A 17,759-nucleotide genomic window follows, 5' to 3' on the forward strand; every position below is an offset into this window, starting at 1 on the left:
GGGTGTGGAACGGAGAGGGGCGTGGAGGATGCCCAGCAGCAGGAGGCCGGGTTCCCTATGCTGAGGAGGGAGGGCTGAGTTCGGACAGAGCCCAGCTTGTGTGGGGATAGGTTTGGCATCTACATGGGGCCCTGGAGAAAGCACAATCCACCTGAAGCTGGCGCGGGGAGGGTGGCCTGGGCTCCGTCCGCCCCAGCGGTGGGGCAGGGTCTGCAAGTGGATGTGTGTGTTTAGAAACCTGCTTCAAGCGTGGATGGGAGAAGATAAATTCCACACGCGCTGACCCAGGCTGGGAAGCACTGCTGGAGTTGGTATCAGGTGACAGGAGTGGCTCGGGCAGGGATCAGCCTGTCTGAAAAAGGGCCTGCTGTGCTCTCGGCAAGGAAGATTGCCATCCAGGGTCAGAGGCTGCTGTGACGGACAGACAGACGCCATTCCGAAAACATCGGATTTATTAGGATTAGCTGTAGTGTACACTGATTCCTTTAGCTCTAAACGGATACGTATGTGCCCCGCAGACAGTATACACACAGGGATGTGACTGAGCCACAGTGACATAGCAAACCCAACAGCTGGCTGTGAAGCCGTCGTGATCCCAACAAGGTCTATGTTAGCAATTGGTGAGAGAAGAGAGTGAGATAGGACCCAGGTGGGCCTGGGGGTGGAGTCCGAGCAGAGCCTGTGGGTTTTCAGAGTACCCACCAGTGCTCCCTCGGTGAGCCCAGCACCACCTGGAAGCGGGGGAAGCTGGGTCGCTGATGGAAGGGAGGGGGGCTGACTCTCTACTCCTCGCGGCTGTCACCGGCTACAGGCGGCATCTTTCTGTAAAATATTTTTCAGGCATGAAACCCATTTCTGTATGGACTGGGCCGTGTTGACGGTGGTGCTTGGGCCTTGTGTGCCAGACCTCTCTGGGTCCTCTCCCTGACCTTGGCCTTCCTCTCACCTTCTCGAGACCAAGCTATGTGAGACCTGGCATCCCTTCCAAACCTCAGTTCCTCCACGGCCCTGCGCCAGTGCGACTCCAGAGCTCAGAATGTCAGCACAGAGCCGTCGATATCGAGAAGGAACTCAACGCAAGACTTCACAGCTTTCCAAGGACGGGGGCCAGCTCTGGAGTGGCCACGCGTGAGATGTCAGGCTCGCTCACGCACAGGGTCCTGTGCTGGCTCCTGACCCAGCAGGGGGACACGGTGGGCAGATGTACCAGCCCTTCCGGATAACGTGAAACAGTCCCAATTTCAGGAAAGTTTTTCTTTTAAATATTGGTGATTCTTTAACCAGGAATGCAAATGCTACTAAAGTGCTGTGTGTGTCTCTGTGAGAGCCTTCATATAAATAAATTCATGCATCTAAAGAGCCCCTGGTCAGGCCGCATGCCGATACTTAATTTGGGGAATGGCGATGCCATCACATGCGTCTGGGGGAGGTGGCAGGGAGGCGTAGGGACTTTGTGTGACCTGCTTTGTCACAGCTCCTGGGAGAATTACAGATCTGAGCCCAGGGCATCTCTTGGCTTTTGGAAAGGGTTCCTGCTTTTCCCGAGCTCCCATGGCTGCCCTGCTGCCGGTGCTGACCGAGCAGGCGGGGCTGGCTTTCTCTCTCAGTGCATATTTTACATTTTTCTCCTTCAAAGAGAAGCCAGGGAGACAAGCTGGAGCTACAGAAGGCGCTCTGTGGGGACATGGGCCGGGTCAGCACCAGAGCCCCCACCTGCCCCTTGTGGGGTGAGGGCTTGGCTCCTCCCCCAGGGCACAGAGTGATCTTCAGCAGGGTGACCCGTTCCTGGCTCTGTCACGGTGTGATCAGGGCTGCTGGAGGGAGGGTGGAGGGGCACACGCTCCAGGAACCAAGGTTAGCTTCCAGAACAGGGCCTAGGAGAGCAGTGGCAGTTCCCGCTGCTGGAGGAAGAAGGGCGGGAGCCCCCAATGCCTAGACTTCATGTTGGGGTCCTGGTGGGAAGTGGCCCCCTCCTCTGTGGCCCCAGAACCCCTAGATTGCACCTTCTGCAGGGCTTCAACGGTGGCAACGCCCTGACCAGGGTCACGTTTGCACTAAGGAGCCTCCTGAGGTAACAGCAAGTCCCATTTAGAAGGTGAAAGTATTCCCCAGGCGGGTGGTGACCCCCACTTATTGCTGGGACCAAGTGAGGCCAAGGGCAGGGCTGGGGTGGTGTTGGCACCTGAGATGGGCAGGCTAGGGCCAGGGCCTCGACTCCGAAAGAGTGGCTGATGCCAGCCTTGGCCTTGGGTGAGGCCTGTCAGGGCTGGGAGTGCCTCCAGTCCCTGCTCTGGGTCACCGAGTGCTCCATGTAGACCTGGGCAGGAAGGCCTGACCTGCCACTGTGCGGGGCCTCTCTTCTCCTGCCACCAGAGGTAGCTGTGCTGCTAGCACTGACACTCCCAGGGTAGCTCTGGGCCATAGGCAGGCCCTGGCCCAGGCCCAGGGATCACAGCCCCACAGGCTGCCACTGCTCCATGGTCCCCGGGGGACAGGAGGTGGCACAGGAAGGGCACTGGGCCTTGCCCATAGGAAAGGCCCAGCCAAGTCCCCTCTTGGGGGCTGCTGGCTTAGCTCCTGGAGCACAGGGCCCTCTGGCCCCACCACTGCCTGCCTAACCTGTCCAGTTCTGTACAGTAGCATCAAGCTCTGATTCCTTCAAACTCCCCTTGCTCCCTCCCACCTACCCACCAAAATAGTCTCTGCTTTAAAATATATATTATATATTAGACATTTCATCTTCAATACGATTCTCTAACAGCATCAGGTAAAATTAGTGACTCCAGAGGAAAGGCAGCCTTTGTGACTACAGACAGCACTCAGGGGCCAACCTGCGCCTCTCCCTGGCAGGAGGGGAAGGGCAGAGGACAGAGAAGAGGCTCAGTTTCCTGCTCAGTTATATTTCTGGGCTAAGCCTCACCCCCCTCCCCTCTGCAAAGCCTGGCCTCAGGGTAACAAGGAGCCCACAAAGTCATGAGTGGCTGCTTATTTTGAGGAAGGGCTGGGCATTTTCTGAGCCTCAGAGGGGCACGTGAGTCTGCCCCGGGGAGCTGGCCCCTATGGAGACAGCAGCCACCTCATCACACAGCCAGAGGAAGGCCACCAAGTGAAGGCCGGTCAGAGAGGGCACTGGGGCGCGAGTGAGGGTGGGCAGGAGGGAGGTGCCTCCAGTTATTGCAGTCTGGTGTCCTGGGAACACCAGGAATTCCTGGAACCCCTGTGGGAGCTGGGAGAGGCGGGCAGAGGCTTGGCTTAGTTTTCAGTGGACATTTTAGCACATTCTCTGTGGAAAATTACCTGGGACCTTTCTCTTTTTTTGCATAAGGTGTCTACCCATTAAGACAGATCCAGTGTCTGATAGCGTAATGTATAACAAAAATGTCTTTTTGTTATTTTTTAGTAAATTGTGCTAGAGATTTCTCCAATTTCTGATTTTTTTTTTTTTGCAAGCCACATCTGAGAAGCCATCTCTGCCCTTCCCCTGCCTGCGTCCCCCAGACCATGAGCCGGGCACCGGCCAGTGCATTCAGGGTGGGGACGCAGTTCCTGCCGTGGCTGTCCTTTGAGAGACCCACATGTTTATTTCATGGAAGACGGAGTTGGTGACTTCAGGAAGCTCTTTGTGGAGAACGTGGTAGGCACCTTCATAAATCTGCAATGAGGAGAGACATGGAATCAGAGCTGCACCATCAGAGGCAGGTGTGGGGAGTGGAGACCGCACGCAGTGGGCAGGGTTAGGAGCATTCTCCAGACCCTCTCCCTATGCCTAAGGACCTGGCCCTGACCTCCCATTATTAGGAGGCCAACACCTTTCTATCAGATGATGGTTCAAATGCGTTACAATGTCCCAACATGTTCCCGAACTTCCTCTCTCAAATGCAAACGTTCCCTTACTCCACATCTCTCCCCATCCCTGGGCCCGTTTCTGTGTCTGAGTCAGGCAACCTTCTCAAAAGAGGGGGTTCCACTCCTGGCCTCACATCCTGACCGCCACGGGGTCCTCAGCTCATCCCAAGCTGACTTCCACCCCTGCCAACCCACAGTGGCTATCCTGGCGAGGTCTCCAGGGACCTCTATTGCCGTGGCAGGGGACACTGCGCTGGTCTTTCATAAGCTGCTCACTCTCACCTTCTAGAAACACTTTCTTCTTGTGGTTCCATGGCTTTAACTTCTGATTTTCTTTCGACCTCGCCAGCAACTCCTTCTCAATTCAGGCTTATCCCACCCACTGGCCTCTGCAGGCAGCTGGACTACGGGCTTGGCTGTGCCCTCCTTCACTCTCCCTGGTCACCTCGTCCAGTCCAGTGGTTTTAAAATCCATCCTGGGCTGATGACTCTGGAATTTACATCTCCAGCCAGACCTCCCTTCTGCCTCTAGACGGCTGACCTGCCATCTCCATCTGAATTCCTGGCAGGGACCTCCAGACTTCAGTGCGATGCTAATGGGCATCTCCAGGTGGACTCCAGCCATTGCTCACATCAGTCTCTCTGCCTGGCGTTTCTCATCTCATTACAGCCTCCTCATTACTGCAAGCCTGAACCCAGGGTTCATCCTTCATGACAGTGATCTCACTCTCTGCCATCCTACCTGGCTTCCCCTGCCTTGGTTGTCACTGTCCCCTACCTCCTTCTTACCCCAGCTCCTGTCTCCCCAAGGCCACTGGGGGATGCTTTTAACATGAAAATCAGAGCATGTTACTTCTTGGCTCGAAATGTTCAGGTGGCTTCTCATCTAACCCAGAGATGAAGTCTAGATTTCCCAGGTGGTGGGGCTCCCCTGCCCCCCTACCAGCCTCCCTGCCTGGTGCATCCTCACTGGCTGCTCTTCTTGTGGCTGCGTGCCTATGCCAGCCTCAGGTCCTCAATCTCTCTCTTGCCTCAGTCTGGAAGGTTCTTCCACTGGCTGTTCTCACCAGCAGACTACAGGCCTGGCCGTCCCATCTAAAGTGCTGCTTTCCCCCCTGTCCCCTTCTATCCCTACACTACACTCTGCTGAGTTTCCTTAGGGGCACTGAGTTCTCTCCATCATCATCCTTTTCATTTATTTGCTGATTGCTTCAGGATTCAGGTTCCGGGGAGGCAGAGCAGAGCCTTTGCCTGTCTTGTTCTCTGGGCCTGACAGAAACTTAGGGCCCCATAAATACTTGAATTAAAGAAGGGATGAATGGCTAGCTGGGTAAATGAATGACTAATCTTAGTGGACTCCTTTTGCAGGGATTTGCAAGGGTTCACATTGGTGTAAGGGAGGTCTGAGTGATGCTCTCACAGATGAATGCAGTGTTCCACTGTGGCTTTTAAAAAATCTATTTTGCTGGGTGTGGTGGCTCATGTCTGTAATTCCAGCACTTTGGGAGGCTGAGGCGGGAGAATCACCTGAGGTCAGGAGTGAGACCAACCTGGTCAACATGGTGAAACCCCATCTCTACTAAAAATACAAAAATTAGCCTGGCATGATGGCAGGTGCCTGTAATCTCAGCTACCCAGGGCGCTGAGGCAGCAGAACCGCTTGAACCCGGGAGGCAGAGGTTGCAGTGAGCCGAGATGGCGCCACTGCACTCCAGCCTGGGCAACAGAGGGATACTCTGTCTAAAAACAAAAACAAAAACAAACAAACAAACAAACCCAAAAAAGATATATAGTCTTTATGTCTAATATTGCAAGCTGCAGGGCCTGTCCTCAGGGTCCCTGTCTGCAGGGCTAGCTCTGACAGCTCCCTTCACAGAGCAGGCTCTGCCAAGTCCTGCCAGCACCTGTGTGCTCTGAGCCCTCTGGTGGCCATGGCTCCCGGGCTACTGCAGCCACCGCTGGTGCAGAGGGAGGCTTGGGCATTACACGTGTCCTTGGAGCTTGGACATGCCTCTCTCTCGGGATATTTATTTGCTCAGTACCCAGTTGCAGATTCTTTTCTTGCCTACATCTTTTGATTGTTCTTTTTTCCTTTGAGGCTCATTCATGCAAAACAATTAGCAAATGACTCGTGTGTTCTCTTGAAATTCATAGGCTCCTGGGATTCCTTTTATTTATTTATCTCTCGGTCAAGCAGGCTGTTCCCTATCCTGAGATCTGGGAGGTGGTCCTCGGGGGTCTTGGCAGATGTGCCCCAAGGGGTGCTGCCTCACCACCCTCCCTCCACCTTTGGGGGAAATGGGCAAGTGGCAGCCACTCACCTTGAGAGTCTTGTCCTGGCTCTTGGCTGACTCCATGAGCAGGTAGGCCCCTTTGCTGTCACACAGGCGATCGGCAGAGCCCTGGAGCAGCAGGAAGGGCACCGTCAGCTTGGGGAGGGCGCGCTCCACCCGTGAGACGGCATTCAGCAGCTGGATGCCAAAGCACACCTTCAGCCCTGCCCGGCAGATCAAGGGGTCTGAGTTATAAATGTCGACCTGGAGAAAGAAGGAGAGGGTTCCATCAGCATGGGCAGGGCTCACTTCCTTAAGCCAGACCTATTTCCTGGTAGATTTCCTTCTGCTCTGGCCTGAAGGGTTGATTCCATTCAGGTCAGCTGGGCTTGGGTGTGGCTCTGAGGGCCAGCTGTGTTCACCCACAGACTTCATCTGCACCACTGGCAGTGCGTCTCCTTTCAGGCTTGAGGGTTTCACATACACACGGGTGCCTGTAGAAAATGTCAAGTATTGGCCGGGTGTGGTGGCTCACACCTGTAATCCCAGCACTTTGGGAAACTGAGGCGAGCAGATCACCTGAGGTCAGGAGTTCCAGAGTAGCCTGACCAACATGGCAAAACCATGTCTCTACGGGTTTTTTTTTTGTATTTTTGTAAAAATACAAAAATTAGCTGGGCATGGTGGCGGGCTCCTGTTATCCCAGCTACTTGGGAGGCTGAGGTGGGAGAATCCCTTGAACCTGGAAGGCGGACTTTGCAGTGAGCCGAGATGGTGCCACTGCACTCCAGCCTGGGTGACAGAGCAAGACTCGGTCAAGAAAAGAAAATAAAATTTCAAGTATTAATTTGGAATTTTAAAAATATAAGCGACAACATATTGTTCACATCAATTATTTTATTAAAAAGTAGCTCTGCAGCTGTTTTAGCATTTGATTTTTGTTCTCTGTCTCCACTGATGTGGTGTGCACCTGGTGGAGTAGATGAGGGGCAAACAGTAAACTGCAGGAACAGTTTACTGGGGTCTGTGCTGGAAAGCGAGGGCCCGTGCTAGGAGCCCCCGGAGGGGCTTCAGCCAGGCACTGATGACGGGCTTTGGGGTGAGGGACACCCAAGGGCAGGTCTGGCTGTGGTGGGCTCAGTCTCTGTGAACCTTAAGGCTACACAGGATGGTCAGAGGCTCTGACAGGGAGGCCTGGGCCCTGGCTGTGCCCAAGGCCATCTCTGCCCCTCTACAGGACGTGAGTCCTCCCTCCTCAACCACCAGCCTGTGGATCTTGCCTTTCAAGGGGCTGCTCTCTCCCCTGTCCTTGCTGTCCTTGGCCTGTCTGGGTTTCTGGCTTCAGTCTTCCCGCCTCGGTAGGGACAGCTCAGGCTCCACTGCCCTGATCTCTAGCATCTGCCCCACAGGATCAGGGGATAAGTTTCTAGGTCTCTCTCAGGCCCATAGGGGGCAGGAGTGAGCCCCGATGCTTTTTTTTTTTCTCTCTTTTGAGAAGGAGTCTCGCTCTGTCACCCAGGCTGGAGTGCAGTGCTACAATCTCGGCTCACTGCAACCTCCGCCTCCAGGGTTCAAGTGATTCTGCTACCTCAGCCTTCGAGGTAGTTGGGATTATAGGCGGTGGTCACCACACCCGGCAAATTTTTGTATTTTTAGTAGAGACAGGGTTTTGCCATGTTGGCCAGGCTGGTCTCAAACTCCTGACCTCAGGTGATCCACCCGCCTCAGCCTCTCAAAGTGCTGGGATTATAGGCATGAGCCACTGCGCCCGGCCCCATGATGCTTCTTCACTCACGTTCATCATCCTTGCCAGTGGGTTCTTGGTGGGTTGGGGAGGGTCCACGTGGTGAGGACTGGGTGAGGGTCAGAGAGCATGTGGGGACGAGGAAGGAACATGCTGCCAGCTGCTCCCCGGGCAACCAGGGTGCCCACTGTGTCAGGACTCAACATTTCCAAGAACTGGGCTACACCCCTTCCATTACCACCCCTACAAGGCCTTGGCCAGAATTCCGGACCACACCAAGTGGGAGAGGCTGTCCTGCAGTCACCCCTGCCATCCCTGGATTCCTTCCCATGCTGGGGACTGAGCACCAAAAACCAGACCATTTGTGTAAAGCCACACGAGACAGATTAGCCACTTCCTGCAGCTGAGCTGGCATGAGTCCTGCTGGGCCAGGCCATCTGCTCGGAGCCGGAGAGGACACGGGACTGGCAGGGCAGTTCATGGGGGCCCATGGCCAGGCCCAACCACAGGGGGTGCTTCCCCAGGGTCAGCCAGGAGCCATGAGGGAAGGAGGGCTGTAGGGCCTGCAAAAGAGCCCGGGGCTTGGGGTCAGTGGAGTCCCCAACAGCAGCGCCATCTACCAGCTTGTGCTGGGCTGTGACATGCAGGGTCTCACTGAGTAATAAAATAATAGCTACATCTGAGCTCTGTCTGTCTGCCCAGCACTAAGTGTTTTTGCGTGCAGTAACTCACTGGGCCTCCATAACTCCCCTGTATAAGGAATTGCTCTCATTCTCTCCATTACACAGAGGAGGAAACTAAGGCACAGAGAGGCTTGTCAACCTGCCTGCTGTTAGTTGCCCCAATTTTTGTTCTCCCCTACAGAACCTTGATGTTTCTTTGGGTATACAACTGCTCAGAATAAAGACTATATTTCCCAGTCTCCCTTGCAGCTAGCAATGTGACTTGTGGTCACATGACCAAGTTCTGGCCAATAGAAAGTAGGCAGGCAGGGGCTGTGTGCACACTCTGGGTCTAGGTCTTATTTTCTCCTTGCCCCATAGAAAGAGTCAGGGCCATGTGGACAAGGTTCGCCCCTGGAAGCCAGAGCAACAAGATGGGTGTCCTGATGCCGAGAAGTCACACCGTCTCTTGGTTAAGCTGCTGTTGTTGGGGGTATGGGTTCCAGCAGGCTGGTCATGCCCTGGTCTGGGCCACCACAGGGCTTCTGTGGGATCTGTGGGGTGGGGGCCACACCCTCGACCCTGCTGCCAGCAGTCTTACAACCGCCTTCTTCCTGCAGCAGGCCTGCTGCTTTACCCTGCTGACCCCGAGCGTCCTGGGCACAGCAGGCCCTTGGGGACTCTGCTTCTGAGTTTAATTGCACTGATGGCCAAGCGGCTTCCTGCTCTTGGCTTCATTTTCCATGTCTTGATCACGTAGGCCCTATTTACACAATGGCCTATTCTGGGCCTGGGGCCCAGCCACCAGATGTGTCAGGGAAAGGGTAGGCCCCTCATGTGAACCACAGCCCGGACTGGGGGTGAGGGGCAGAGGGAAACTGGGACCAGGAGGCGGGGGAGGGCTGTACCACATGGGGAGATTGAGACACAGAGGGGCCAAACCCTCCCCTCAAGTGGCAGTTCTGGCTCAATCACAATGGCCTTGATTTTTTGACAGCTTAAGATCTCAATCCACCAAAAGTCCTAGGAATGTGTCTTGTGGCTCCCAGGAAGGAGATAGCCAGGCCCCTTCCTCCCAAACCAGGCCCAAGCCCAGAACATGAGCCCATTCATTCAATATGGACCAAAGAGTCAGTCCCCAAAGATTCCACACTGCATGGTTCCACTGATGTAATGTTCTTCATGTGACAAAACTAGAGAAACAGAGACCAGACTCACAGCTCAAAGGGCCGAGGGTGTGGGGCGAGTGGGGAGTGGATGCGGCTGCAAAATGGCAACATGAGGGGTCCTTGTGGGGATGGAGCCATCTGTGACTTGACTGTGTCAAGGTCAGTATCCTGGTTGTGATACTGTCCTGTCATTTTGCAAAATGTCACTGCTGGGGGAAACTGGGTAATGGATGCATGGAATCACTGTATTATTTCTTACAGCTGCTTGTGAGTTACAGTGATCTTAAATGAAAAGTTTAACTAAAAACTAATAGCAAAGGCCCATGTTTAGCTCACCATGGCTCCCACCAGCTGAGACCAGGGTCTGCTGGGGACATGGCAGCTGGAAGCAGGAGCCCAAGCTGGGGACCCAGGTCCAAGTGACCACTCCACCGCGGCTCTAGAGAACTGATTTCCTGGGGAGCCCCCACTGGCTGAGAGCCGAAGCCTTTTTTCCCCCGGGGTGGGGTTGGGAGTATGGTAAGGCTCTACTCCTTCCTGGGCCTCAGTTTCCCCATCAGGGGACCCCAAAGGCTCCTCTTGGGTGTTAAGTTTCACAAGCTGGCCTCCTGTTGAGCTTGACAGCCAGGAATACACCAGCCGGGGCTTCTGAATTTCCAGCACCGTCTCACTGTGGGAAGAAACTTTGCACTAAAGCGCAGTAAATACAGCTGCAATCCTCAGCTGGGAGTTTTCTTACACTTATGGTTGAGCAAAATCGAGACACAACCCCTGCAGTCAAATCTCTTGACCCATTTTTTTAAAACCATTCCCTGATGAAATGCAATATCACAGTTTAATTAGAATACTATGAAAAATAACTCATGCGTGGAGCCCTTGACTCTTTACTAGGTGCTGTAGTAAGTGCTTCACTCGTACTTGCTCATTTAATCTTCACAGGAACCCTGTGATGTAGGAACTATTATTATCACCTTTTTACATATGAGGAGACAAGCTCAGAGAGGTTAGGTGACTCACCCAAGGTTACACAGCAAGTAAGAGGCAGAGCCAAGGTAAGAAACTAGGCACTCTGCCACTGCCATCAGCATTCTTAGCCACTTACCATGCTCTGCTGCCCGTCTCGAGAGGAGAAGGTGAAGGTCAGTGCTGGGGTATAGACAGCCAGGAGCTGTGCAGGTGGCAGGGGCACTAGTGCTCTCAGAAAAGGCAATAATGGTCCCTGATGAGGACCATAAGTGGATGGGCCTGAGAGATGGTGAAGTGATCTGGTGGGGCCCAGGGGTTACCGCCCTTCACAGCCAGCCAGAGGAGATAGGGGAGCCCCTCTGGGCACAGACAGGCATGTGTCCCCCTGGATGAACCCCTAATCACAGAGAAAGACAACCCAGCAGGCTTCATCCCTGTAGATCTGTCCACAGCTGGCTCTTCCTGCCTCTCCTTCCCTGCAATCTCCTCCCTTTTCCTATGGAAGCCTCACCCTTCCATCTGGGCTTTAGAGCCCATCCCGGAATTCCCACCTTCTTCCTCCGTTGTTTAGATCTCTCTTAATCCATCCCTTTCCAATACAGGGAACTTGGATAGCCTTCTCTGGCATAATAGAGAAAGAGTGCACGGCCGGGCGCGGTGGCTCAAGCCTGTAATCCCAGCACTTTGGGAGGCTGAGACGGGCGGATCACGAGGTCAGGAGATCGAGACCGTCCTGGCTAACCCGGTGAAACCCCATCTCTACTAAAAAATACAAAAAACTAGCCAGGCGAGGTGGCGGGCGCCTGTAGTCCCAGCTACTCACACGGGAGGCTGAGGCAGGAGAATGGCGTAAACCTGGGAGGCGGAGCTTGCAGTGAGCTGAGATCCGGCCACTGCACTCCAGCCTGGGTGACAGAGCGAGACTCCCTCTCGGGGAAAAAAAAAAAGAGTGCACGACAACTCTACCTGAGTGATCTCTGTGAAATTTAGAAACCTGCAGGAACCCTAACAGGAACTGGCAGGTCTTTGTAGAGACGATGTCCTCATTTCCCACCTTTGTCTTGAATGGCCAGAGACATAATTTGTGGTGGAAAGAGCTGGATGAGAGAGAATCCTCTTGTGATGGCTTCTGTCTCCCATCACAAACGGCTTTTCAGCCCCTTGCTCTTAGCTTAATTAACATTGTCTGCTCCACTTTCAGGCCTCAGCTCAGTCTTCCCAGACCCCCACAGACTCTGCTGCCCCAAAGCCCTTCTCCCATGCCGCACTTGGCCTGGTCTGCAATCAGCCCATCTCTTTCCACATGTCTGCCCCACTTGAGGGTCAGTGCTCTGTCCTGCCCTCTGCATGTCCTGCACAGTGGCTGGCACAGGGAAAGCCCTTGGTAAACTCTGGTGCTATGGATGAAGAGGCAAACCATTCCCTAATCCAGCCCAAGAAGTAGCACCTTTGGGTACTGAGAGACCTCACTCATGGCAGCTGAGAACTGCTGGCCGCCTCCTGGCCAAGCGAGTGTCCACAATGGGAATGAGACTTGGGACCCTCGAAAGCAGAGGCCCTTGTCATTTCATTCAGTGAACGACTTTTCTGCGTGCACACATGGAAAGCCCCCACAGCACGCTTTTGGAGCTGCTTGGCATTGCTTTCCTTCAGTGCATCATGCTGAACCCCAGGCCCATGGAATATCCTAAACGCAAATAAGAATATTTATTAGGGCGTGATGGTGCATACCCGTAATCCCAGTACTTTGGGAGGCCAAGGTGGGCAGATCACCTGAGCCCAGGAAGTCAAAACCAGCCTGGGCAACATGGTAAAACCCTGTCTCTACAAAAAATACAAAAATTAGCCTGGTGTAGTGGTGCACACCTGTAGTCCCAGCTACTGGGGAGGCTGAGGTGGGAGGATTGCTTGGGCCCAAAAGGTGGAGGCTTCAGTGAGCTGAGATCACGCCACTGCACTCCAGCCTGGGCAAGACAGTGAGAGTCTGCCTCAAAAAAAAGACAAGAAACAACAACAACACAAAAAAACAGCAACAACAAAAAAAAACAATGTCAATGTCCTGTGGAAGTTGGCCTGAATTTGGAACATGCTGAAGGCTGGAAACAGCTGTGCTTGGCGTGGCTCTGGTGTGCTTCCTCTCCCACACATCCCCTCCCAAGCCTGTAGCACCCTGGTCACTGCTGTCAGCTCCCAGAGGGCTCACGGCATTGGGTCCCTGCCAAGCAGAGGTGGGTCCCTGTCATGCAGGGGTAGGTCCCATTTCAGACTCTCAGATCTGTACCTGTCCCCCTCTGTGAAGAACCCTGTGGTACTTCCCACAGGGGCTGCAGGGCAAAGTCCTAACTTCTTGGTATGGCCTGCGACACCGCCATCCCTGCCCTCCCTTAATACTCCCCACTCCCCTTGACCCCAGGGCACTTGCACAGCATGTCCCCTCAGCCTTCAGACCCCTTCCTTGGCTGCCGGTGGAGTTTCTCCCTCCCTATCAACCCTCGGCTCAGCTGCCCTTCCTCCAGGCAACCTTCCTTGGTCCCATGTGTGTCATCCCTGGACCCCTTTCCTCATGTGCTTGTCACCTGCACTACAGACTGGCCCCGACACCTCCATTTCCACCATCCCCTTCCATGCCCTTTCTCTTATCTGCCAGCAACCCTGTTCCCTCTCTTCAAGGCCCAGGTTAAGCGTTTCCTCCTGTGGACAGGTGCCCAGACACCCTTGCTGACATCTGCGCTTCTCTCCCCGGGCTCCCGTATCTTTGCCAACACCTCCTTCAGTGGGCCTCTCTCAGAGCTGTGATAGCAACAGCTCTCACTTGTTAGGGTCCACACTGTGCTAGGTGGCTGTGCAGTCATCTGGAGGGATCTGAGGAAGGGCAAGACTGAGTGTGGCTTCCAAGGTCACACTGAGGAGATGGAGCAGGGTCCAGACTCAGGTCCTTTCGGAAGGCTGTGCTCTTCCCACTGAGCCCACCGCCCCTTTCCCCTCTGCGCCACCGCAGCTGATGGGCCTGGCCGGCAGGGACAACAGGGCAGCCTATGGGGTGTCGCAGCCTCCAGCTCTAGCCTGGCCGGAGTGGGAGCCCTGAGAAAGTTTGCTGGTGTGGTGAGCTGCCTGCAGGGTGCCAGAGGGGAGATAGGCCCTGCCTGACTCAGCAGAAAGCCCCTCCGGCTTGATAGACCCAAGCAAGCCCTGCCTACCAGGAGGCCTGAGTCCCCACAATGACCTTACCCTGCCTTGGGCCAGCCCTAGCTGGCAGCCAGCCTCGGTGGCTGAAATTCCTGAACCAGACCAGGGCCATTTGGAAAGAAGATGTTGCTGCACATTCTTCTCTCCTGGAAGCTGCAGTGCCATTTTGGACAGAAAGAGGATAATCAAGGATCAGCCTACATTTCTGAGTTGCCACTTAATCAAGGGTGTGCAAATTAATGAGCATTCTTTCCTCCAAATTACTTTTTACTATGAAGGTTTGAACTTCTGGACATCCTGGCATTTGTTTGTTTGTTTGTTTTTGAGACTCCCTCTTGTCACCCGCTGGAGTGCAGTGGTGCGATCTCGGCTCACTGCAACCTCTGCCTCCCAGGTTCAAATGATTCTCCTGCCTCAGCCTCCTGAGTAGCTGGGATTACAGAACACGCCACCATGCCCCACTAATTTTTATATTTTTAGTAGAGATGGGGTTTCACCATGTTGGCCAGGCTGGTCTCGAACTCCTGACCTCAGGTGATCCACCCACCTCGGCCTCCCAAAGTGCTGGGATTACAGGCATGAGCCACCGCACCCGGTCCTAGCATCTGCTTTTAAGAGCAGTGAGCTAGGAATGGCTCTGCAGGTCGCAGCCCTGGCAAATGGGGAAAGCTGTTTGCATAGCCCAGTGCCACCACTGTCTGCTCCCCCAGGATTCCTTCTGCAGGGCTCCAGAGTCTTCACAACCAGAAGTGACGCAAAAAGTCAACCTCTCTTTGTCCTTTGGAGTGGAGGGCCCTGGAATGTGGTTCTGAACACAGAAGTGCTCCTGGGTGACCACCAAGGGAAAGGAAAAAGCAGCCACCACATTCTCCACCTTCTCACAGGCTCAGGGATTTGAGGAATAATAAGAGAAACAAGAAAGAATTCCCGGGTCTTGCAGGATCACTTTCATAAGTACTGATCACAGAACAGCAAAATCATGCAATCTCGAGTCTTAAAATCAAACGGTGACAACTGTGGAAATTGGAGCATGGACTAGATCGAGGACAACAAGGAGGAATGACTGTTACTTTTCCTAAAATCGAGGACAACAAGGAGGAATGACTGTTACTTTTCCTAAAATCGAGGACAACAAGGAGGAATGACTGTTACTTTTCCTAAATGTAAAAATGGCATGGGGTCCTGTGTGAAAGCCTCTGTTTTGAGTCCTTCCTCTAGGGCAACCCAGGCTGAAGTATTCAGGCGCATTCAGGATCATGGTGTCTGCAGTTTACTTTCACATGGTTCAGCCAAAACACGGTATCCACTTCATGACATTGGATTGGGCAATGACTTCTTGGACATGACACCAAAAGCACAGGCAACAAAAGAAAAACAGATAAACTGGACTACGTCAGAAAGAAAAAAACCCTTATGCCTCAGAGGACATTATCGGCAGAGGGAAAAGGCAGCCCACAGAATAGGAGAAAATATTTGCAAATTATATTTATATGTGGGGTTAATATCCAGATAAGGGGTTAATATCCAGAACATATACAGAACTCCTGCAACTTAACAACAAATAACAAACAACGCAATTAGGAAATGAGCAAAGCAAACAATGGGCCAGACAATCCTAAGCAAAAAGAACATAGCTGGAGGAATCATGCTACCCAACTTCAAACTATATTCCAAGACTACAGTAACCAAAACAGCATGGCACTGTTACAAAAACAGACACATAACCAATGGAACAGAATGGAGATCTCAGAAATAAGACTGCATATCTACAACCATCTGATGGTTAACAAACCTGATGAAAACAAGCAATGGTGGAAGGACTCCCTATTTAATAAATGGTGCTGGGAAAACTGGCTAACCATATGCAGAAAATTGAAACTGGACCCCTTCCTTTCACCATATACAAAAATTAACTCAAGATGGATTAAAGACTTAAATGTAAAACCCAAAACTATAAAATCCCTGGAAGAAAATCTAGGCAATACCATTCAGGACATAGGCACGGGCAAAGATTTAATGATGAAAATGTCAAAATCAATTGCAACAAAAACAAAAATTGACAAATGGTATCTAATGAAACTAAAGAGCTTCTGCACAGCAAAAGAAACTATCATCAGAGTGAACAGACAACCTACAGAATGGCAGAAAATTTTTGCAATCTATCCACCTGATAAAGGTCTAATATCCAGAATCTAAAAGGAATTTAAACAAATTTGCAAGAAAAAAACAACCCACCAATAGTGGGCAAAGGATATGAATAGACACTTTTCAAAAGAAGAAATTTATGTGGCCAAAAACATATGAAAAAAAGCTCAACATCACCAATCATCAGAGAAATGCAAATCAAAACCACAATGAGATACCATCTCATGCCAGTCAGAATGGCGATTATTAAAAAGTCAAGAAACAACAGATGCTGGTGAGGCTGTGGAGAAATAGGAACACTTTTACATTGTTGGTGGGAATGTAAATTAGTTCAACCATTGTGGAAGACAACAGAAACACCATTTGACCCAGCAATCCCTTTGGGTATTACTGGGTATACACCCAAAGGAATATAAATCATTCTATTATAAAGATACATGCACACATATGTCTATTGTAGCACTATTCACAATAGCAAAGACATGGAATCAACCCAAATGCCATTCAATGATAGACTGGATAAAGAAAATGTGGTACATATACATCATGGAATACTATGCAGCCATAAAAAGGAACAAGATCATGTCCTTTGCAGGGACATGGATGGAACTGGAAGCTATTATCATCAGCAAACTAATGCAGGAACTGAAAACCAAACACCACATGTTCTCACTTATAAGTGGGAGCTGAACAATGAGAACATATGGACACAGGGAGGGGAACAATACATACCAGGGCCTGTTGGGGGGAGGGGCACGGGGGGAGGGAGAGCATCAGGATAAATAGCTAATGCATGTGGGGCTTAATACCTAGGTGATGGGTTGCTGGGTGCAGTAAACCACCATGGCACGTGTTTACCTGTGTAACAAACCTGCACATCCTGCATGTGTATCCTGGAACTTAAAATTAAATTAAATTAAAAAAAAAAAAAGAAAAACAATAGACAAGAAATAGGAAAAAGAAAAGAAATGGGCAAAGGATCTGAAACAAACATTTCTCTGAAGAAGACATACAAGGTCCCAGCACAGTGGCTCACACCTGTAATCCCAGCACTTTCGGAGGCCGAGGTGGGCGAATCACCTGAGGTCAGGAGTTCAAGACCAGCCTGACCAACATGGAGAAACCCCGTCTCTACTAAAAATACAAAATTAGCCTAGTGTGGTGGCACACGCCTGTAATCCCAGCTACTCAGGAGGCGGAGGCAGGAGAATTGCTTGAACCTGGGAGGTGGAGGTTGCAGTGAGCCAAGATTGCACCACTGCACTCCAGCCTGGGTGATGAGAGAGAAACTCCGTTTCAAAAAAAAAAAAAAGAAGAAGAAGAAGATATACAAAAGGCCAAAAATCACCTGAAAAGACACTCAGCATCACTAACCATTAGGGAAATAGAAATCAAAGCCACACTGAGATGCCACTCCATACCCATTAGGATGGCTACTATCAAAAAACACAACCTAACAGATGTGGACAAGGATGTAGGGAGCCCTTGAGCACTATTGGTGAGAATATGAAATGGCACAGCCACCGTGGAAAACGGCAGCGTGGTTCCTCCAAAATTACCAGTGGAATATGGCCCAGCAATCCCACTTCTGGGCACGTGCATACCCAAAAGAATGGAAGCAGGGTCTGGAGTCGATATCTGCACCGCCACGGGCACAGCAGTGTTATTCACCTCTCAGCCAAGAAGTGTCTTTGGGAGAGCTTTGCTTAGGCTATGTTCCCGTGGGAGCCCAACTGAGCCCACATCTTCTTTCTTTCCTCCACTGCCA

General features: G+C 52.1%; 1 protein-coding gene across 5 annotated transcripts in view; it reads right to left on the reverse strand.

Annotated features, from left to right (window-relative positions):
* Window positions 1–434: 434 nt before the first annotated feature.
* MGLL (monoglyceride lipase) overlaps window positions 435–17,759 on the reverse strand; it is a 136,863-nt gene continuing 119,538 nt past the window's right edge. For all 5 annotated transcript variants that reach the window (XM_025375291.1, XM_025375289.1, XM_025375290.1 and 2 more), the window contains 2 exons: window positions 6,168–6,383; window positions 435–3,652 (listed from right to left, as the gene is read on the reverse strand). In XM_025375291.1, the coding sequence (XP_025231076.1) occupies window positions 3,527–3,652; window positions 6,168–6,383 (342 nt within the window). In that variant the 3' untranslated portion in view covers window positions 435–3,526. The remainder of the gene's footprint in view (window positions 3,653–6,167; window positions 6,384–17,759) is intronic.

Source organism: Theropithecus gelada, chromosome 2 (genome assembly GCF_003255815.1).
Source record: "Theropithecus gelada isolate Dixy chromosome 2, Tgel_1.0, whole genome shotgun sequence".
In the NCBI taxonomy this organism is placed as follows: Eukaryota; Metazoa; Chordata; class Mammalia; order Primates; family Cercopithecidae; genus Theropithecus; species Theropithecus gelada.